This window comes from Daphnia carinata, chromosome 4 (genome assembly GCF_022539665.2).
Source record: "Daphnia carinata strain CSIRO-1 chromosome 4, CSIRO_AGI_Dcar_HiC_V3, whole genome shotgun sequence".
Lineage (NCBI taxonomy): Eukaryota > Metazoa > Arthropoda > Branchiopoda > Diplostraca > Daphniidae > Daphnia > Daphnia carinata.
The window spans coordinates 5,297,814-5,320,155 of record NC_081334.1 but is presented as its reverse complement, the minus strand read 5'-3'; the positions used below and the strand labels follow the sequence as shown (position 1 = coordinate 5,320,155).

Here is a 22,342-nt window from a genome sequence, read left to right as displayed (position 1 = left end):
ATAGAATCATTACGTATTAGGCCTTACCATCCTTAGCTTTGCTGTTATCTAATATTTTGTGTTGTTCCAATAATTGGGCCTGCAGCTTCATAATTTGATCTAATAAACAATAATTAATAATTGAAAACCAATATAATAATGTTGATACTTACCATCCTTTTGTTGTATTATCTTATCCATTTTTCAATTGTTCCTCCAGCCACGCGTTATTCTCCATCCACGTTACTGAACTAACTGCGAATGGCATCCAATGGACTGAAATTGCCTACGCCAGTAATAACGAGTCTAAGCGGTAGATGGCTACGTGTCGGAAAAAAAGAAAAAAGTGTGATTTTTTTTTTGGCGAAATTTTTTTTTTTTTTTTTGTGTAAAACGGATTGCCATAATATTCTGAATTTTTGAACCAATTCCAACGAGTGTCAGTTTTTGCAGGTTTTTGATGCAATTTTCCCACGGTCATTTTCTTCGTTTATTTCAAAAACTATAAGGCCAATTGAAAAATAAATTTGATTTTCATGATCAGCGTTGGATTCTGAATCGACTTCACTTATTTTGAGCTAAATTTGGTTGAAAATGAAAAAAAAGGTACAAAGCGCTATCACGTACTGGCGCGCTAGCATTTTGCGCGATACAGCACAAATATTCGGTGTATTTAAAAAACGGTTGACTTAAGGAAAAAAATAACAATTTTCCCGTAATCAGCATTGAATTTTGAGTATATTATGAATTTTTTAACCAATTCCAACGAGGGTCAGTTTTTGCAGGTTTTTGATGCAATTTTCCCACGGTCATTTTCTGCGTTTATTTCAAAAACTATAAGGCCAATTGAAAACTAAATTTGATTTCCGTGATCAGCGTTTAATTCTGAATGGAAGTCATGTATTTTGAGCTAAATTTGGGTAAAAATAAAAATAAAAGGTACGAGGCGCTATCACGTACTGGCGCGCTAGCATTTTGCGCGATACAGCGCAAATATTCGGTGTATTTAAAAAACGGTTGACTTAATGAAAAAGTAACAATTTGATTTCTTTCTAGCTTTCTCTTTTTTCTTTTAACACTTCTTCTATTTTGTTCTGTTGTATCTATTTTTGAAGGCTCTGATTTTTATATGGTTAAAATATGCAACTTGTCATTAGAGGTTTCGAGTTCTTACTAGGGAATTCAGCCAATTCGATGCTGCAGAGCAGTATATTGAATGAAATCAGTTTACTGAAACTTAAAAAACGATTCTTACACGTTACAAATTCTTGGTCATTGTCCTTGCGGAAATAAAACGCTTGAACCATCAGGGAATTTATAATATCCCCATTTCCGGATTAAACAATCAACATTGAAAACCAATGTAACGGCCGTCAACTTAAAAAGTACTACAGGCACTTCATGACAATTGCGGATTTACAACTGGTGAAATTCTACACATAACTTATTTTTTCAATGACACTTTTCCACCGGTAGGTTTCAGTCTTCCTCCGAAGACCTTTGCTGTTCATCGTCTGTGCTTGCAGCACTTCCTTCTTCTTCATTTGAACTACCCGGATCAGCTTCTTCGTCAGAACTTTCGTCCGTTTTAGCATCTTTGGCCGCTTTCTGAGCCTGTTCGCGTTTCTTCATGAACGCCCGATAAGCTTTAAGTTCCTCTGTGTTCAACGACTATTAAAGATTCAATAAATTAATGAATTCTTATTATGAAATAGCTGTTTGTTTACCCGAACAAACTTTTCGAAATTCGCTACGTATTCTTTCTGCTTTTTCTTATGCTCCTCTATACATTTATTCTTTTGCTTCTCTGGCACCTTTCCCCACAAAGTGTCAATTTCAGCTGCGCTAACATCTCCGTCCTTGGAATGTTGAGTATACGCATAGTATGCCGCAGCGCTCCTAATGATATGTTAAAAAGAAAATAAAGTTCCTATACTTAACCATTGTACCACGATATCATTGTATACTTACTCTGGTACTTTCGGTGGTTCCTTCGTCTTTTCGGTATTGAACAGCACTTGATTCGCTGCCCACAATGGGACTTTTGGTGTCTTTGAAGATTCCTTTTGTGTCGAGGATTTTGCGTTGGCATTTAAGGATGGTTTAATTTTTGAAGGCGACTTGGCAGCTTGTACTTCGCTTTTAGCCGTGGATTTTTTAGACGGGGAAACGGTTGGTTCGAGGGATTTTACGGTAGCAGTGGTGACTGATTTTGCGGCTGCCTTTTTTGAAGTTGCTGTTGCTTTCGCTGTCTTAGCCTTTGAGGCCGTGTTTGCTGCCTTTTTGGTGGAAGACGGCATTTCATTTTTGGATTTCTGTGCCATGTTTCCATAAATTTTCTTTTTCTCTTCGCTTAATTTAGCGAATTCTTTGGCCATCAATCTGGTTAGTTCCTGTTTTGTCAGTTTGGGGTGTTTGGTGGTGTACTTATCCATGTTGGTATCGCAAAACATTTGCAGCGAAGAGTTAGGTTTTTGGATTGCTGTTTTCGGAGGAAGTTCAAAGTCATCCTCGTCACTGCCAACATCATCATCGCTCTCTGCGTCTGAGAGCTCCAAACCATGTGGTAGACTAATTTTGATTTTTTTGTCTGCCGGCTACGAATACGAAATTTTAAGACTTCCTATAAATTGCCAGTTAAATTTCATCATATCCTTATTACCTCTTCTTCTCCTTTTTTACCAGAAACTCTTTTTATATTCTTGCTTACAGAACTTATTAATTCTGCATTTCTTTGCTCAGGTGTAAGTGTCTCAAGATAAGAAGCATATTTCATCTTGTACAAGTGGTTCAACTGTAATAATTGAGAGAATATTGAAGTCCTAAGACAAATTACTATTATTTTTTAAATGATTACCTGTGTGGCTTTGGCGTTGTACGCTGCTTTTTCATCATCACTGAGTTCTTTCCAAAGCCGTGAAATTTCTGTCATCCTCTCCTTTGATTCAAACTGCTTGAGCGCGTTGCTACTTAGCAGTTTTTTCGAAAACAAACTGTATCCAGAATTGGGTGGCTTATCTGGTTTTCCTTCATGTCTTATATTAAAAAAAAAAAGAAAAATTAGGATATGCTTTCTCCTGTCAAACTAGCCGAGCTGAAATTACTTATGTTTAATCTGCAGTTCATCTTTGGTAAGAAGACTCGGTTTCTTGGCTGAAGCTTCCACGTCAGGGTACTTCGCTTTAAAGTTTTCCATCTCCTCCTATCAAAATGAGCATTAATGGTTGTTACGAAGATACTTCAAATACGACGATGAGACTTACGTTGTACTTGATTTCATGCTCTAGAGCTTGATAAATCCATTTCAATTTTTGCTTATCCTTCAATTCCTTATAGGCCTCTCTGCAACGTTCTCTGTGGAGCAAAACATTTCTTTAGATGTTTTTCGAAATGAAATACAATTAAAAGAAAAAATCAAATCAATGTCTTACTTAGCCTCAGTTACTGTCATTCCTTGCGCCAACAACTTTGCCATTTTGTCATCGCTAAACAATTTAAAGGGCGTGGGTAGTTTTGGTGGAACTGGCTTGGAACTTTGCTTAGATTTGGGAACGACATAGTCAGGGTGTGCCTCCCTAAAATAGAGAAATAATATAGAAATAAATTGATCGAAAAATATTAAAACGTTGATCGACTTTACGTGAACTTCTTCATTTTTTCCAGGTATGCTTCTTTTTCTTTTTCAGCCATTTCAGCATATTTCTGTTTCTTGCGGTCATTAAGTTCGTGATACATTTTTGCAATGATCTTGCTCAGTTCCGTCTGCAATTATTATACCAATTATTATACCATAAGTAAAACTTATAAAAAAATAACAACACAATTCACAATACCATTCCAAGACCTGGCTGCTTCTCCAAAATTGAATCTTTTTGGTCCATATAAAACAGCATGTAAGATGTAAGGGGTTTTTTGGGCTGATCAGGATGCTTCTGATTATTCTGGAAGACGACATAAAGTTTGCTAATTAGAGTTCAAATAATTCTTCTGTGTTAAGAAATACGTACTTTTCCCCCTTTGTTGAAATTATGCCATGGCCTATCTACCCATGTCACAGCATCTGTTAAAACTTCACTAAGTAGCCGATAGTGTCTTAGATGAGCCTAAAAATAACCCTTATGAAAAAGATTTTGACGGATCACACGACTTTTGTTTTACTTACTTGAATGTCCAGCCAACGAGTTTTACACTGGTCAGCAGAATATTCCCCAAACTTAATCTAGAATAAAATAAAAAGGTTTTTTAAATTTGAAAATGCGGCAACACTAACATTTGTAACGAATTATCTCGAAAAACTTACGGCTTCCCAATCAACGTGGTTTACGCGAGAATCGTACTTCATCGCATCGTCTTTTGGGCAAGCTTTCCGAATACGTTCCACAAGATCTAAAGTGTCGCTTTTTGGCCAACCTGTCATTACAAAACAAAAATTATTATGAAATAGGTTCTAAAATGTACGTCAGTTTTACTTAAGGGAGCTCCGTTTTTATCTTCTTCAATTTCATCTTCATCTGCATTTACATCTGCGTCTTCATCTACGTCTTCCTCTTCGCCTTCATCTTCGTCTTCTTCGTCAACAACTCCTTCATCGATATCTTCTTTCCCTTTCTCTTCCTCTTCATCTACTTCTCTGTCTTCGTCATCTTCATCTGTAATATAAAAAATACACATATAAAAACAATATCTAATTCGATCGCAAACACGCAAAAAAGTAAATGTACCTGATGGAGAAAATGGTTGTTCATTTTCTGGGGGACTCGGAGGTACTTCAATTTTCTTGGAAGCTGAAAAAAAGAAGAAACAAAAAAAAAAAAAAATGGTTAGTGGAAAACATGGTATTTAGTAAATAGTAACTATCTATGTCGGTATACCTTTAGCTTTTCGCGCCATGGTTGAAGATGCCGGTACCGCAATTTTATCCTCACGATTTTTATTTTTAGCCTTTTTTTCGTTTGCCATGGAAACCCACTAGATCTAATAATATTCAAAACAACAATAATCATTGTATAATCTAACGTTTTCAATTCAGCTTAACCTAAGGGGCAGAGGAAATTGTAAAAAAATGATTTTATACCAAAAATAAAAAATCATTCTGATAATTAATGTTAATACAAAAATTACTGTTGGTAAATCACAACCAAATCAACGACGTTATTATTTCAAAAGTTTAAACGAACTACGACGTTAGCTAAACTGTGCGCGGTCGTTGATGAGGGGGGCCTCATACGAGGCGACAAGATGAGCCCGCCGACCCGCCATGTTTTCATGAGAACCTCGCTAGACGCTTTAGATCTCCCTTCCCTACCTCTTCCAAACGAACTTTCAATAAAATTTCCCCGCCAATTCGAGAATTAAGAATAAACAGAAAAAAAAAACAAATTGTCTATGCTAATTTGGAATGACAATTTTTAATAACTATCCGTTTACAAGTGGAAAACACGAAACAAACTGAGTGAGGTTTCAGAGAGGCGAGTTTGCCGACTTCGAGAGCCGGCCATGTGCTTTCAAATCTGGGCCACGGCGACCGTTTTTTGCCGGAGCCATCGGAAGTCCGATGGCCATGTATCACAACCACATTGCAGTACGTATGTTGTCGAGAAGAACTACACGTAACGTTTTGCTTGCGTAGGATACGAGTTTTGCATGATAAATCTTAATCTTAAACAGGAAAATGATAAATCACCAAAAATGTTGACTTACCGAAAACGAGAAATCCAAACCCAACGCGTCAGACGTTTACTCGCACTGAGCGACTAATGTACAGTGAATCTAGAAAGCCTGAAGGAACGCTATCTCCCTCCGTACCATACCTCCTTTCCCTTCTTTTCAAAGTACGTAAGTTGAGGGAGACAGCGCTGCAACCTAGTGGTTGGGAAAAGAGTTATACGTCTAGTTTAGGAGAGAGTAGAGCTTAGCAGGTTTTATTCGAGCGTATTATTGCGAAAACAAAAAACGAGTAGCACGCCGAGTAGAAACGAGCGATTTAGTAAGAGTAGAAACAATAACGAAAGATTAGAAGAAAATATTAACTCCATACCAAGCAAGACGAATCCCCGTCATTTTGCTTACGCAGAAGTGAGGACATGTGGCTCTAGGTGCAAAGCTAACCAATCTGGGAAAAAGTAGCCGTATTCCACGAGTTAATACAACCGACAACAACAAAAGAGGAAACACAGGTTTGATTTCTTTGGCTTACCTTGAATTTCTTTCGTTTGATTTTCTAAAGCATACTAAAGATCATTTGTTCCTTTAACCGGGGATTGAATGACCTGAGACACGTTATAGAAATTCATATGTTAAGTAATAAGCTGAGTTTTTCCACCTCGCACGATATTCGTATTCCAAAACTTGTAGTCTTTCATGTAACAACGTTCACGGCACGTGCAAGATCATTTTGACAATTACCCTTGGCAAACTTTGAACCATTTTCAGAATTGTCTACTGAATTGAATTGTTCCTTGCAGATACTTTGAGTGGCAGACGTCGATACCATTTTTTTATTCATTTTGGAATCCTACAAACGTAGCTGAATAACCCACTCAAAGTCCCTAAGAAAAGGCAGGCTATGTTTGCTTTAGAACAAGTGAAGTGGCTTTGTATTACCAACACTATTCTGCGCATCGTGCATCCTTCGAGCTTTTGCTCTCATTGTCATAGAAAATAGTTTTTACTAAGTTTCATAAACGCAAGTAAAGGCAGACGAAACCGTTTTTGTGCAAATTTTACGAAGGGTTTTTCCTTTGGCCGTCTGTGCGATTGTATAATGTTACCGCAAAATCATTAAATGCCTATAAAAACTTGAAAAACAAATGTGAAAAGAGCATATGAATCTGCACATTGGACCTGTAATGATAATTATCTTTTCATGTATATTGTAACCATATAGATATAACAATAGCTGAAGAAAATAAAATAAAAGTGAGCAATTTATCCCCATTGGAAAACCAACAACATAATTCATCAGAATATATTTCTTTTGTAGGCAAAGCTCACTTTAGGCTAGCTTTCTAACCATATAGTTCAGAATACCTGGTGGTTAAAGAAGAAAATACTAAAATCAAAATTTTTAATGATTTTTATGCTATTTCATACCTTTGTTCCTGACATAGGCAAGTTCTACATCGGTATCAATTCTCACTTGTGCCTGGAAACTGCTACCTTCAGCAACCTGTTAATGCAATTTAAGAATCGATACAAAGTATTCTAAATGTTCCACACAATTCTTATCGACTATTCTAGTATTAAGACAAAAAATGTTGTATCGTAATTGAGAGCGTATCTTTTAAAATAATAATAAATAAATAAATAATAATCACAAAAAAAAAACGAAAATTACCTGGATATCAATTACTTGTCCTGGCTTAATATCTTGGGGAATATTGATGGTAAATTTTTCTTTTCCCGTCAAACCAAGACTTTTGGGATTTTGTCCTTCAAGAAACTGCAATGGTAAGATACCCATTCCAACCAAATTTGATCGATGGATCCGTTCAAAAGATTCGGCAATAACCGCTATCACAATGCAATAAAACTCGTTTTTTATGTTGAAGACATTTAACTCTACGTTGTAATACCTGTCACTCCAAGTTTCCAGGGACCTTTAGCTGCCCAATCTCGGGAGGAGCCAGTGCCGTATTCTTTTCCAGCTATTACGATCAAATCATGTCCTTCCTTACGATAGCGCTCGGCTGCATCGAAAATGTCCATTTCTTCCCCTGATGGGATGTGGATGGTTCTCGGACCAGGTTTTGACACCAAATAATTGATGAGACGAATGTTGGCAAAAGTACCACGTGCCATTATTTCGTCATTTCCACGACGCGCCCCATACGAATTAAATTCACGAGGAGATAACCTTTAAAGGAAATAAATTCGAAAACATTACAAGCCTCCTTCAAATGATGGCTAAAGTGGAAACTAATTTACCCGTGAGAAGCCAAATATCGAGCAGCAGGGCTATTGCGTGCAATACTGCCAGCCGGTGAAATATGGTCAGTAGTAACTGAATCTCCTAAAAGAAGTAGAACATGGGCTTCTTTAATAGATTCTAATGCTGGAATGTCTTTAGTCATGTTGTCAAAAAATGGAGGTCTCTTAATATAGGTTGAATTGTCATCCCACGGATATAGATTGCATTTTGGGGATTCGAGCTTATTCCACGAGTCACTGCCTATCGTGATGCGCGAATAGACATGTTGAAACATTGCAGGAATCACAAACTGTTGTTCGACAGCCTGTATTTCTTTGCGGGTTGGGTAGATGTCTCGCAAAAAGACGGGCTTCTTATCTGCAGAATAGCCAAGCGGCTCGGTTTCAAAGTCGATATCTACCGTACCTGAGGATTTAATAAAACGTTGTCGAAATAAATTTGGTTTCGTCGTTTTCTGTTTTTGTTTTCAAATACTACTAAGAAAACACGTAAATTTCTGGGACACAACGGAATTTACCTGCAATGGCATAGGCTACAACCAAGAGAGGAGAGGCTAAATAGTTAGCCCGAGTATTTGGGTGGATTCTGCCTTCAAAATTTCGGTTTCCAGACAGTATGCCACAGCACACTAGGTCATTCTTTTCAATAGCTTCAACAACGGCGTCGGGCAGCGGACCGCTATTCCCAATACAAGTCATACAGCCATACTGCAACAATAAAAAATACATGTATGGGTGTCAATGGTATCGTAGGTCATCAACATTTTTTACCCCGACAATGTTGAATCCGAGTTTTTCCAATGCTGGAATAACTCCCGATTCTTTAAGGTAATACGTAACGACACCGCTTCCGGGAGATAACGAAGTCTTTATGTATGGTGCCACTTCTAATCCAGCTTCCACAGCTTTTTTGGCTAATAGTCCTGCATACGCAAGCCAAATTTGTTCATCCATTCTATGCATTAAAGATTTTTTTTTTTAATTCTTTGCTTACCAGCACCAAGCATTACTGATGGATTTGATGTATTAGTACAACTGGTTATGGCAGCAATAACCACTGAGCCATGTCGAAGGGTATACGTTGCTCCTTCGTACTCAAACGGTGCGGCTGTGGCCAATTTTTCTTCTGCTATGCCAAACCCCTTGAAGCCAACCTGATCGGCGTAATTGAAATGAAAATTTAATTGTTTGGCGCGAATAAAAAAAAAAGCCTCTACCTTATTCCTCAGGCATTCGTTGAAATCCAACTTGAAATCTGATTGAGCAATTCGATCTTGGGGACGCTTAGGACCAGAGAGAGATGGGACCACTGTACTCAGGTCAAGTTCGTACGTTTCAGAAAAGACAGGATCTTCGTCGTGCTTATTAAAATCCCTAAACATGCCAGCTGCTTTCATATACGATTCAACGTAAGCAATTTGTTCAGCGGGGCGGTCTACATTAAAAAAAAAAAAAGAATTAAAAAAAAGAAAGAAAGAAAAATTAATTAACAAAAAAGGAAAATTGGTTTCGGCATTTGCGTGCAAATTTGCGGAGGCATAACAAAGAAAAAATTACTTGTTTGTCTAAGATAAGCGATGGTTTTCTCGTCAACCGGAAAGAAACCAACTGTGGCTCCATACTCAGGACACATGTTACTGATAGTTGCACCTAAACAAATCATTTTCCCAATAAACCAAATATTAAACCAAGAAAAAAATTAATAAAACGGAATAAATTTCGTACGATCGGCAATCGAGAGTTCTGTAACGCCTGGCCCATAAAATTCTACAAATTTTCCTACCACGCCAACCTGTTTCAAAGTATTACACCCAAATTATTAAAAAGTTACCAGGAAACCAATCACAAATGTGGACCAAACCTGACGAAGATGTTTCGTGATCTGTAACACAAAATATGAATTAGACAATTGCATTGTTAAATTATTTACTTCATAATACGTACCGTGAGGACTACGTCAGTTGAAGTGGCTAACTGACTAAGCTGCCCGAAAATCCGATATCCAACAACCTTCGGGAGTACCATTGAAATAGCTTGGCCTATACATAAAAAAAAAAAAAATATGGAAATGAAATTGTAGGAAGCTCACTTTACAACTGACAATACCAAGCATGACCGCTTCCGCCTCAATACCGCCAACTCCCCATCCTACAACGCCAAGTCCATTAATCATTGTTGTGTGCGAATCTGTCCCGACAACTGAATCTGGGTAGAGCAGACCATCTTGGTCAAAAACAACACGAGCCAAATATTCCAAATTTACTTGATGAACGATTCCAGAACCAGGAGGGACAACCAACATATTTTTGAAGTTCTGCGCTCCCCACTATTGAGAGAAAACGTTTTGAGAGTGAAAAGAACAACCTTGCAACAAAAACTGCACGTACCTTCAAGAACGCGAAACGCTCCTTATTGCGCTCGAACTCCAAATCTTGATTTTTATCCAAAGCATCTGACCTATGTGAAATAATAGAAGAAGTTTCTAACTTAATAACACAGGCATCAGTTCCCGTCATATAAAACGTTAAAAACAGAATTTTAGACATCATATCAAAACTTTTCCTGCTTAACGCAAGAAATATTTGAAATTAATAACAACATGCCAGTTAACTAAGGGGAAAACAGAAAAGTTTCGCACAAATATCTGTCTGGACACTTTCCAGCCTTGAAGCTCGGTGTTCATGATATTTTTTACGTACGCTTTTTTTTAGACTCCATTGATCATCGACTGCTTTGACGAACATACATTTGAGGCGGGAGGTGATATCATAAAAGAACAACGTGGAACTAACCACAAAGAGGGAATGTGATGGAACGGGCAAATTTGGTCCATCAAAGTCGGGCATAGACGATCCGGGATCGGGATTGCTGTCAAACCCAAACGTTTACCAAGATTTTCTTTGATTTCTTCGACTCTAAGACACGGGGATTCGATGACACTCGTTGTGGAGAGCATGCAGGTCACGCCATCGCATTGGCCTCCGCACAAAGCCCGAACGGGCGAGACACGTCTTCGTGGGACACTAGATTCCGATCCTTCGTTCAGATTTCTTGGAACAGCCGGTAGATGTTCGATTGAATGACAAGAGTTCTTGAATGAAGGCTCCGTCTCTCGAGTCCGATGAGGAGTGCCCCGCCCACTGATCGGATGGATATTCGAAGAATCGTCTTTCAGATTAAGGAAAACAGGCAAGCGATGACGTGCTGTGTGAGACCTCAAGCTACCGTAAGCGTCTTCTAAATCTACGACACGAAGTGTAGGCGAAGATCCGAAGTCTGTTGGTGCTGCTGTGCCTTTTGCACTGAATGTGACCACACATGATTGGTTGTGTCAGTTAACTTCACAAAATCAAAATTCAATTGTTTTCAATAGAATTTCAGGGGCAAATTTCCTGTAATTTTGACAATGGGAGATTGGAGTTAACCAACATTCCCTCCAAAACTATGTGAAAAGCACAGCAGTCACCACAATGCCCCTGAAATCTCATTGCAAGAACATTCAATTTTGTCACTAATAATATTTGTAAGTGCTAAACCATTGAAAAGCACATTTTCATGGAGTACAAAACAAATTCCAAAACAATGCTTTAGCTGTTAAATCATTGAATGTTTCCCTAAATAAGTTAAACCAATTCAGAAGGCCAAAATAGCACCTTCAGGATACCTAGGTCTTATTAAAGATATTTACCTGCGTGCAAAGTCAACTTGAACTGAATGATCAATCACTAGATCAGCAGGGCAAATAGGGTTGATAGTCATAGGGTTGCCTCCAAATTGATTTACAGCATCTCTCATAGCAGCAAAATCAACAAGGGCAGGTACCCCAGTGAAATCTTGAAGAATAACTCTTGAAGGCTTGAATGACACTTCTATGGCTTGTTCACTTTTTTGATGGAGCTCCCAATTATAGATTTTTTCCACATCTTCTTTTGTAACATGAAAACCATCACAGTTACGAACTCCAGATTCGAGCAAAACACGAATAGAAAAGGGCAACTTATCTAGAGTAAAGAACCAATGGAATGTTAATAACACATACTGAAAATAAATGAAGTTTGGTATGTAAAACAAGATTGTTCCAGGGTGACACATAACTTGAAAAAAAACTTAAGCTTGATTACCGTATTTTCCTGGGTCAACGCTTCGGAGATTGAAGTAATAATATTCCTTGTCATTTACAGACAGTGAACATTTAACATTATTGTAGGGATTCGATCCTTCTGAAAAACAGAATTTTCGATAATTGGGCGAACGATAACAAGATCTTTAAAAATATCACCTCGGCTCTCCATTTTGAAGTCGACTGTGGGCACCAGTGGATAGTGAAAACAGAGAAATGGCGATTCGTGATGATTTTTGTTTTTCCCTTTGACACGTCCCGTCTGATACAAATTTCTCCTTCACCTTCCACAATAGGAAATCGAAGAGGAGAGGGCCAATAATATCCTTCGGCCCGTTACCCAAAAAATTTTTCTCATCCTTCCAATTTAGATACAGCCATCTGTGGGAATCACTTTTAACTGCGAGAACTGAGACGTTACAAGGAATGCTTTAAACGCCTCAATTACGAAATAAATGAATAAATAAATAAAAATAGGAAAAAGCACGGTGCACATAATAGGATTCTAAGAATACCGTAAGTAAAAAAAAAACATCCACTGACACGACGGTTTTGCTATAGGGGGAATAATTAATTGTTGATGAATCCAAATCCCTTTTAGCTGTGCTCGCAGCCGCCTGGACTTGGCTAACTATTAACCCGATGGGCGGAAAAAACAGCACGGCCTGTCATCTGTCATGGCGCCTTTTCGCCTGTCAAAAGTGCAACGAAAATTCCAGTAGAAGCCTTCTATTCTATCCTAAAATTCAGTGTGAATGTGTACTGTGAAACAAATAGTATTTGGCATCAAACTTGGGTAAGTAAAATTCATGTGAAAAATTTTAATTTTAAGTTTGAGCAAACTGGAATTCTTGTTTTATGGTGGGCGCGACTAGTGCTTCAGTTCTCGTATTTTAAATTATAGCATAGTTAGGTTTGATATGTTTTAGTTTATAGATACCCGACAGCTAAATTATTCCGTTTGGTAGATTGAGAAACAAAGATTGGTTTGTTTGAGCTTGTTTCATGTTTGTTATTCTTGGATGAATCAAGTCAAAGAGTGGTTGTTGACTTCTTTCTTGCATCAAATGGACCACACATTAAAAAAATGAAGCGTCCTCCATGTACAAAAGATCCAGAATAATTAAAGCAAGCCAAACATAGTAGCAATTGGTGATTTTTGCTTGTCGAGCTGTTTTTTTGGTTTTTTTTAACTCAGAAAATCTTTTTCCTTCGTATTAGCCAGGCTAAACAGGCAAGTAGTTTTTTAAGCACTGTAGCACACAATTACTTTATGTGCATGGCTTTTCTGTAATGATGTAATGATGCCACCTCCTTTTGAATGTAAAGAAAATCCTGGCTGATGCATTAAAGAGCCAAGACAACAAGTAAGGCTGGATATGAAAGGAAATAAGATTTCCTGACACCTGGCCTATACTAGGGTCGAATTCAGGATTGCAATGGCCCGTTCGTATTTTACCAAGTGTTCACAAATTAATATAAAACTTTTATACATCTGTGAACGGCGAATAAAAGTGATTAGAGAGAAAAAGAAAAAAGGGTAATGAAGTAGTGAAGTAAAAGCTTTGTTTATGAAGCCAAGACTTTCCCACATGGCGTTCTTAGGAGGCAATGCACTCGAAAGGTTCCTAGCCTTCATGGACACCATGCTTCCCGCCGCCACGGACACCGCGGGGAGAACGCCCTGTCCGCAACAGTCATGCGTGCATTTACAATGTCCATTCCGTCTGCGCTGCATTGAGACTCGCTTAAGTCCCGTTGCTGTCCTTCAGTTTGGTTTCAGACTTTGGAAAGGGGAGTTATTCCCGCGTGTGCAGAAAGATTTCAATTCGTTTACGTGAAACATTCCAGAAAGTGGTGAATCGTCTGTTTTGAAGTGTAAGAAGGAGGGAAAGAAACCGCAGTGTTATCAGAATGGACGGAGTGTTATGTCAAACATCGCCCGACTGTGTTGGCCAGTCAGCGGGTATTGATATGTGTATTGGCTCGACCGAGGCAGAAGCACAGATTTCTTGTCTTCCTGCTTGGAAACGGGAGCTGATTCGTAAAAAAAGGCTAAACAATGGACTTGGATCTTGTAACGTTCAATCAGGTATCTCACAGAACCGTTTCTTTTCGTACAGTTCGCCGCATGATACATTTTCACGAATTTGCATAGAGGAACGCGTGTTTTTTTCCTCTTATAGGACAAAAGGAACTATCAAGTTATTTAGTTAACCTTTATTTCCCCGTTAAATTATGGGGCGTAACTTATCAACTTTGAGGGACTCTTCGTCACTCGTTTCGTTTATTTCCGATATTGACGAAAAGCGAGGTGCCATAGCGTAATGTGTACGTTCACTTTCATTTTCTCGCGGTGGAGCCAAAAAGGGAAAGCAGCGACAGTGGCCGATCAATACAGCAATGGGAGTTCGAGCTGTTGTATTTAGCGCTGGTATTGAACCGACAGAGAGAATCCTTTCAGGGACGTGTTGTTATCGAATTAGAGCACTTGGAAACCTTTCGTGTAACTTAAATCTATAAGATACTTATTATGCCGACGGTTTGTGTCACGGTATAATTCGTATGCTGAGATGTTTACGCAATAGAGGTTTTGTTAATTTTGAGAAATGCATAACTCCCGTACCGAATGTTGAAAAGAATTGTAGCATCTGCTTGATGACGAAGCCAACGGCTATCGTGGTAGTACTAGGTATGCGTAAGGGCGAACGGAGGCGCCAGACAAGACGAGCGGCCATCTTTCGGATAATAATTCTTGTATGATAACGGGATCAGTCACGCCAGGCAAACTTAGAACATCCCCGTCATCTCAACTGCCTATCGTTGTCTTTCTTTTTTTTTCTCTTTCAGTGTTGATGCAATTTGGAATGTTACAGTAGTGTAAATCAACATTTTTTCCTCGTCGTTTGTCACGCGAACGGCCATGACGTGCTGATATGACCTGTTATCGAAAAAACAACGCAAACTGAGTTTCTATTGTTTATTTCTCAATCGCCAAAAAAAAAACCTAGGAATGTAAGAAAAAGAAAATCTCATTTTATCTGTTTGTAGAAAACAGTCGAGAGTTTTTAACACTCGCAATATACTTTTTTTTTGTAGGCTGGATTTTGTTTTTGTTTCTTTTGTTTATTTGTTTATTTTTTAATTACTAACTCATTTTTTTTTGTTTAACGTAACGTCTTATTGCAGATTGGAGAGGAATAAGAGGACAACCATCTGCCATTACACTTGGTTTGGAAAACCGTACGCGAGAGCGATTGCGGATCCCTAGTAAAGGTCTAGTGGCCTCATTGCAGACGGTTTACGAACCGCTAGTAGAAGGTGAGCCGCTGGGAGAAGGCAGGATGTTGGCCCGGCCATTGCAAGGTGCTGGCCCTCTACACGGTTTGGAATCCGCCTCCAATCCGCCTCCGCTATCTAATACAACGCAGTTAGGGGCGGGAAAAGAGTCTTCCATTGAGGCTTTCAGTTCCAGTCAGTCGCGATCGGTGAGCGGTCGCTCACCCAACCGCTTCACTGATCTGCCTGGCGCCCGTGTAACAAACAGTGCCAACAGCGCAAGTGTCATCGAGCACGTCATCGCCCCCAATCACAATCAACCTCTGGCAACAACACCCACCCGACGCCTGTCGGAACCCAATAGGACGCGAACGATCATGGTAGAAGAAACACGAATGAAGAGCTCAACCGCCTCGCAGGTCGACATGGTTGGCAACCGACCGAAAATCACCACCAAGGGACTAAACGCTTTGAAAGCCATGACTGGCAACCGGGACAATGAAGACGAAGAACTCCAGTACGGTCCGGGAATCGTTAACAAGCTCAAATCACGGTACTTGAGTCGTACGTTACGTGAAAGACCGCTCGGCGAGTCCCGTCGACCGTCGCTCCGTCGTGCCGCCAGCCTGGAAGACTGGCTCGACAAAGACTCGAGTCCTCCGCATCCATCGTCGAACGACAATAATTTTGCAGTTCTCGTGCGTTCGTCCAACGGCAGGGCCAAGAGCGAACGGCCTGCCTCTTTAAACTTGGCGGCTCCAACGGCCGAACCCAAGTTACCACCGCGGCCCCTCTCTTCCAGCCCCGTCAAGATTCGCGATTTGAAGAAGACTCGATCCGTCGACTGCGTGTCACAGCAGCCGACATGGCGAAGTGTTGCTGCCAGTGATTTGGTTGTCGTGCCTTCTGCCCAGCAACAGCCGAAGCCTTCAAAAGCCCAGGCCACCGTGCCACCTAGCCCAACTGTCTCGAGTCCCAAAACACCGGTTCACCTGCTCTTGGGCAAAGATGCCATTGTCATCGTCGACAAAGACGACAATCAAGTGGCCGCAACCGACGAGAGCAAGGGCACCGTGGCTGCCGTAACCGCCCATACGGCTCCCACGGCCTCCTCACCCGGAGCGTCGAAAGCGCGCCGAACTTTGCCCACAAACATTCGCTACAATGTGGAGGACGCCGAGCTGCCAGCTCCGGATACAGTGCGCCAAGTCAAGCGCATTTTCGAGAGCGGATCAGGTCGCAAGGTGTTGAGTACTCGGCGATCTCAGAGTGCCGGACCGGGCATCAACCGAACGCCTCTCTCAGCTGCAAACCAGACGATTGAAAAATCGAACATTCATCGAATGAATCAAGTCAACTTGGTGAACAACAAGAGCATTTCTTCGGTGGCGCGCAAAAAGTCAGAGAGCACGCCGCGTATCACTGAATTGGTATCGTCCGATACCAAACCAGTTGTTATAACTAAACCGTCTCCCATTGGACCCAAGCCGGCCGTCTTGAGTCCAAAACCGGCCGTTGTCATCGACAAAACACGTGTAGTGCAATCGTCGTCGTCTAACGGGGCACCGTCCCTCCAACGGACGACGGCCCCTCCCGCGAAACTCGCCGCCCAACCTGCCCCAACCGCCGCCTTTGTATCCAGCGTGACTGCCCCGACTAGTAAAGAATCTAGCGACCAACTTGACAACAAGGATGAATTGGAAAATCATGCCGGTGGTCACGGCTTCAAAATCATATCTAAAACTGCCTTAGATAACATTCGTGAGGAGAGCAATAGCGTCAAGTTCAACTTTGACGAGAAGAAGGACGACAAGTCGCCGTTTTCGTTAGGCTCAGTCCAATCGAGGCAGGTGGGCGTCATCAGACCTCAGCCAAAGTCACCTGTCATTCACAACGACAAACCCGTTGTGCTCGAAGAGTTGGCACCCAAGGATGACGTTGACTCTGTCTCGAAAAAAGAGGAGCTTTTAGTGACGGCCGCGTCCAACACCGTCTTGATTGGCCTCGCCAAAAGCCAACCCAAGACTGAACTCGCACAATCGCAGACGACAAGCAAACCTGCCAGTCCGGCCGTTTTTGCTCCCAAATTCCAGGCGGCGAGCCGCACGAAACAGATTACTGCTCCAGCAACCGTTTCTAAATCGGAGCCTGTTATTTTGACTCACGTTATTTCGCCGTCCAGTCCGACGGCGCCGGATCCCGCCTCGGTTTCTGTAACCCCGCCGGCCGAAAAGAAGGCGACAGACAACCCGACGGTGGTGACAGTTCCCGCGGTCAAGACCCTCTCGTCCAGTAGCCAAATCATCGCCAAGCCATCCAACAGTGCGCCAGTAAACGCGGCCGTCGGGGCTCATTCGATTAGTAGTGGAACGACGCGTGAACAGCCGACCAAAAAATGGCACCCTCATCAATCTGAAACTACCACCGTTTTCAATTTCGTCAACGACACTTCCAGAAAAACAGATCACATTCGCAACGAAGGTGGATCATCAGGAATTCTTGTCTACAAGGTATCGTTTTCAAATTTTTTTTCCTGCACACCAAATAAACCCAACTTTCCTTTGCTTTTTTTTTTCAATCTCCCCGTGATAATGAAGAGTCGTTTGGTATGTAACATTTAGTTGAGGGGGGGGGGGGGGCCATAAACAGAGGATTTTCCACCGAGTGCGATAATTGTCGTGTGTGCGCAATGAACTTGCCGGACGCCCCAGGATGTCGTGGCTTTTTCAAATCGCATTAAACTTTTGCACATGAGTAGAAAGACTTGATTCCGCGTAAGTGCACGATATCGTGCCGACAACCGTAAAAGACTCCTGGGCAAAAAGCAGACGAATTGTAAATGTACCACGATTTTATTGCTTGCTGAAGATTGAGAAATGACCAACGAGTTTTTCCTTGTTTGTTATTTGAAGAGTCCTACGTTTGGTTCGAACCCGAATATCTTTCATTAACATAGTGACCAAATTCTAAATGAACTTTCGAAACGTTTCCTTGCGCCCCAGTTCTTGTTTGTTTTGAATGAGAGTACAACGTGTCTCGTTTTCGAGTCGATAAGAAAGAAACTCGAGGCATCCATAGCTCACAGCCTTCTTTATCCCGCAAGTGGCACTCGTCTTCGTTCTCGTGGTTGACTATTTTGAAAGCAAAGATGGGAAATGAAAAAATATCATCCGTGTTTTCTCCTCTTGACTTTCCCCCATCTGTGAACGAGTTTGCCGAAGCGTGGAAAAATTCTTTTGATTCCAACTGAATTTTATATCCCTGTCGGTATTTCTCTCTCCATTCTCGTTACAGTCCAATGATTCTGGCATTACCAAATTGCCCGACTACGACCCCGGTGAATCATCCGACTTCATTGACGATTTGGATATATTAAAACGACCTCCATCACCATGCAATGTGGACTTCGAAGGGGCCAATGTTATTGTTGGGAAATCGCTTATACAACGCCGATCCAAGAAAAGCAAGGTACTGTGGGTTTTGTTTTTTTTCTCATTGTCACATTTCCTGATGAAAAATCTGTGTGCGTCGCAGGTGCGTTGCTCACCTGAAATTAGTTTTTTTTCTCTTCCACCGCTTTTTGTGGCCAATGTTTTACTTTCTAATTCCATTGGCAATTCTGTTGCGTGGCCTTTCTCTCGTCAAAAAACAAGAAGGAATTCAAAAACAAAACAAAAAATGGAAGTCGAGGAGAAATTTAGCCCAAACAAAAATGTGAAAACAAAATAGGAGATCTAAACTACCTTGAACTGAACATGCCGCTTAGAAACGCTGTTTGCTTCAGTGCCTCAGTAGAGTTTATTCCTTCCCTCTTTCCGTCATAACGTGAAAACATTTCGTTGTTACTCTATACGCATTCGGCAGCTGTCATCGGCAAGACCTTGGTTGCGATAACGGCGCATTAAGAAATTCTATTTCTCAATGCCTCTGCTTCGAGATTGTAAGCTCTAATACACACGAAGGACGCTGTGGGCTCCTATTGATACAATCGCCGCTTGGGGAGGATGAAAGCGGTTTCCACCTAGTACACCGATTCAACGTATCGTACAATTGTATGCAGCCTTAATGCCTCGAATTGGCTTCTTGTCTGTTATCCGTGTTCCGTTGCGCAGTACTTGAAATAGAGAAGCTAATGTGCCCGTTTATCAGGAATCGAGGCTTTAGAAAACTACAACTGACACCGTGTAGACCATTTTTGGACGCAAAAATATTTCCCATTTATTTACGTTATTCGCGTCCTTCACCGTGAAATATTTGCAGCGTATGCGAAAGCATGCTCGCAAGAGGTCCTTTTAAAGCTCTTCCTTGCACATTATGCAACGAAGTGTGGATAAAGGAATGCGGTTTAGCGACAATACTGTTAGCACCCGATTGGTTCACTTTTCTCAAAAATTGCGAACGCATTTATTTATATGTTTATGTTTTACTCGAGGCTACTTGAATTTCTGCTATATCTGTTTTCATTATTTTTCGTCTAGTGGGTAACTAGAGCGATCGTTATCCTAGACTAGGTATTAATGCGATATATACGTAACTCTGACAGATTCATTTCTAGTTGAATCTAAATAAAAGCGGAAGTTCGATATTGGTCATGAATTTCGTAGCTTGCATTTCGCTTATCAGTAACGCCATGGTTTTTTATTTCATTATGAAGTAAAATATTTAAAAATGGAGAGAAGAAAAAAAAACATGTTTTTCCGGTGTAGCCGATAAACTAGGCCAGATAATTAGATTTGCGTGTCGCATAGCGTTCGATGGTCGGCTTACATGCCGAAATTGACTTTCAGTTGTTCATATTTTATTCCCTTATTTTTATCATATCTACCGAAAACATGAACGAATATCATTTGTTTTAATGCATGAATCTTTTTTTTTTTAATATTCCAGATGAATATCAGTTTCAACGACGACATGACCAAACTCTTCGAGTACCCTTCGGAAACATCCCTTCTTGAAGAGGGCGACGACGTCAAGTCCAGTTCAAAGAAATCCGATCAAGATTTCCGAGAAACGCCTTCACAGATTGCCACGTCGAACTCGAAAGGTACTTCATTTGTAAACAGTTGCAACAACAACAACAAGCGTATGTCCTATTATAATACTAAGGGGAATGCGTGTTTTCGTGAAAAGCATTTACAGCTATTTGCCATTATGGCGGCTACTGTAATCTTCAGGGGGAAATTCGTGGTTCGCTTACCAGTGAAGCATTGGTGTTCTTTTCGTTGGCATGGATTTCTTTAGAAATTTGCGTTAACAAAACAACAAACAAATATTTCTCCCTGTTGATGTAATAGTCATTATGACGTGATAGCACAGGGCGTGACGGATAGAAACTAGCTTACCGTTCCCGTTTTTGTTTGAATACGTTAAGTTGAAAGTCAGGCAAACAGATAATCGGCGATGTTTCATACTGTTGCGTATACGTTTAGCGTTGCTCTAAATATCTTCCCTATCTTCCGGAAGTTGAGATTACAAAAATAGGTTAAGCAATTAGGGAGATTGCGTACATTTTTAAGATCATTTTCGATGACTGTTCACGTGGACCTAATCGACACCTGCTTTACCTAAATGTTCGTGTTCGTTGTAATCTAGGAGGCCTGTCCAGCTATACTCCGAGTAAAGTGCATTTTGAAACCACCTTCGAGCTTGGAATATCTCGTTCAACGTTACCTGATTCTTCACTGGATCCGAATCCACCCAGTTCACCCCTTCAGATAGATTCAGTTTTGCACTACATCAAACCTGCCGAAGAGAGTACAACGTGGAGCGCTGAGACAACGGCCGATTTGCTCTTTTGAAATGCGGGTTCCGTGGATTAACCGACTAATGGTTCAACGAAGATAATGATAAACAAATAGGAAGATAAAAGAAAAAAATGTCGACGAAAAGGAAACGAAACAAAGACGCAAACATCGTAAAACAAAATAAAACAAAAGCAATGAAAATAAAAATAAAAAAAGAAATCTAAATCAATCAATATGCAAGCAAAAAAAAAAAAAGAGAAAAAGCAAGCAAACCGAAACGTCAAAAAACTGTCATCTCGTTGAGTGGTGGTGCCACACTTGGATGATGTAATTGAATCTGTCCAAGCAAAGAAATTCTACTTAACTGACATGTTGTGTTAATATTCACTTATGGGAAAGAGCAAACGTTTGATAAACTTCACACAGAAGTATGTTAAAACAAAGGGTTCCCAATTCTTAAAAATTCCATCGATAGTCTCATGCTAATTCAGTTCATGTAATACCATATTCCATTACGTTGAACGACTGTAGTGCCCTTCAAACGAGTGAATTGCGTACGCCGTCATTTACAGTAACCGTATTGTCATTAAACACGTTTAGTTGTAGCAGTAGTTTTGTACTTGTGTTCTATCACGTACGACGCTGAACTCTTGTTTGTTTTTTACGTTTGTTTATTTTCAGTTCTTTTCATTTGTTGTCTTTCTGTATTCGAATGTTGGCTGAGGTTTTTGAGCCACTGTAACAACGTGATTGTGGACGACCAAACGCATTTCCTCCCGTTACGTTTGAAAGTTGAAATGATGTAGCATTCATTCACAGCCTCTATTACCGCCTTTCATTGCAGTTTCGTTCAAGACTGCAGAAACACGTGTCGGATCAGAAGATCCACATGAATTAAACTTTTGCGGACCAATAAGCATTCGCAGATTTTAAAAAAAAATACCGTTTCCTTGCAAAGACAATTGATTATACATTCACCTAGTACAGAAGCGGCAAGCTCTAACCCTGCCCTTATTTGTATTCCATGTTTGTTCCTTTTTCATCTCTTTTGTTTCTCTTTTTGTACTAGCTGTGTAGACGAATCTTTTGTGATAATGTTCTTATAGCGCAGTTTTGATTTTGAGAAACGTTTGCGCAGTTCTTGATGTTTCACCATTGTTGTTCTGCTCCTGAAAATACAAATGGCTTAAAAAAAAAGAAATTTTGAGACGAGTATATCGTAGTTTAAAGTGGCTCTCCAATACGTTTGTTTCTCTGAAAAATAGAGTTAGAGATTGCAATCCTGTTACGT

General features: G+C 40.4%; 3 protein-coding genes across 5 annotated transcripts; 1 reads left to right on the top strand and 2 right to left on the bottom strand.

Moving 5' to 3' along the window:
- Positions 1-1,191: 1,191 nt before the first annotated feature.
- Positions 1,192-5,732, bottom strand: LOC130687351 (nucleolar transcription factor 1-like). Its single transcript, XM_057510497.2, has 17 exons — positions 5,680-5,732; positions 4,851-4,953; positions 4,701-4,763; positions 4,449-4,628; positions 4,280-4,389; positions 4,142-4,198; positions 3,987-4,082; positions 3,813-3,920; positions 3,620-3,741; positions 3,411-3,554; positions 3,243-3,333; positions 3,084-3,181; positions 2,837-3,014; positions 2,642-2,773; positions 1,951-2,576; positions 1,707-1,878; positions 1,192-1,650 (listed from the first exon to the last, which is right to left on the bottom strand). Exons 2-17 carry the CDS (start codon positions 4,936-4,938, stop codon positions 1,459-1,461), a joined length of 2,457 nt encoding a protein of 818 aa, XP_057366480.1. The 5' UTR covers positions 4,939-4,953; positions 5,680-5,732; the 3' UTR covers positions 1,192-1,458.
- A 1,096-nt stretch (positions 5,733-6,828) lies between these two features.
- On the bottom strand, positions 6,829-12,347 carry LOC130687349 (cytoplasmic aconitate hydratase-like). Of its 2 annotated transcripts, XM_057510493.1 has the most exons (19): positions 12,188-12,347; positions 12,030-12,128; positions 11,597-11,909; positions 10,701-11,210; positions 10,296-10,365; positions 10,015-10,234; positions 9,853-9,947; positions 9,770-9,790; positions 9,634-9,700; positions 9,466-9,558; positions 9,126-9,343; positions 8,903-9,062; positions 8,680-8,831; positions 8,427-8,616; positions 7,906-8,314; positions 7,554-7,834; positions 7,316-7,491; positions 7,072-7,147; positions 6,829-7,008 (listed from the first exon to the last, which is right to left on the bottom strand). In XM_057510493.1, exons 1-19 carry the CDS (start codon positions 12,198-12,200, stop codon positions 6,974-6,976), a joined length of 3,198 nt encoding a protein of 1,065 aa, XP_057366476.1. In that variant the 5' UTR covers positions 12,201-12,347; the 3' UTR covers positions 6,829-6,973. The 2 variants fall into 2 exon arrangements, with proteins under 2 accessions (XP_057366476.1, XP_057366477.1); XM_057510494.1 differs by lacking the exon at positions 10,701-11,210.
- A 320-nt stretch (positions 12,348-12,667) lies between these two features.
- On the top strand, positions 12,668-22,252 carry LOC130687359 (proteoglycan 4-like). 2 transcript variants are annotated; one of them, XM_059494985.1, is made up of 5 exons: positions 12,668-12,824; positions 15,218-17,817; positions 18,602-18,775; positions 20,195-20,351; positions 20,900-22,252. In XM_059494985.1, exons 2-5 carry the CDS (start codon positions 15,373-15,375, stop codon positions 21,103-21,105), a joined length of 2,982 nt encoding a protein of 993 aa, XP_059350968.1. In that variant the 5' UTR covers positions 12,668-12,824; positions 15,218-15,372; the 3' UTR covers positions 21,106-22,252. The 2 variants fall into 2 exon arrangements, with proteins under 2 accessions (XP_059350968.1, XP_057366492.1); XM_057510509.2 differs by lacking the exon at positions 12,668-12,824 and adding an exon at positions 13,814-14,120.
- The last annotated feature ends 90 nt before the right edge of the window (positions 22,253-22,342 follow it).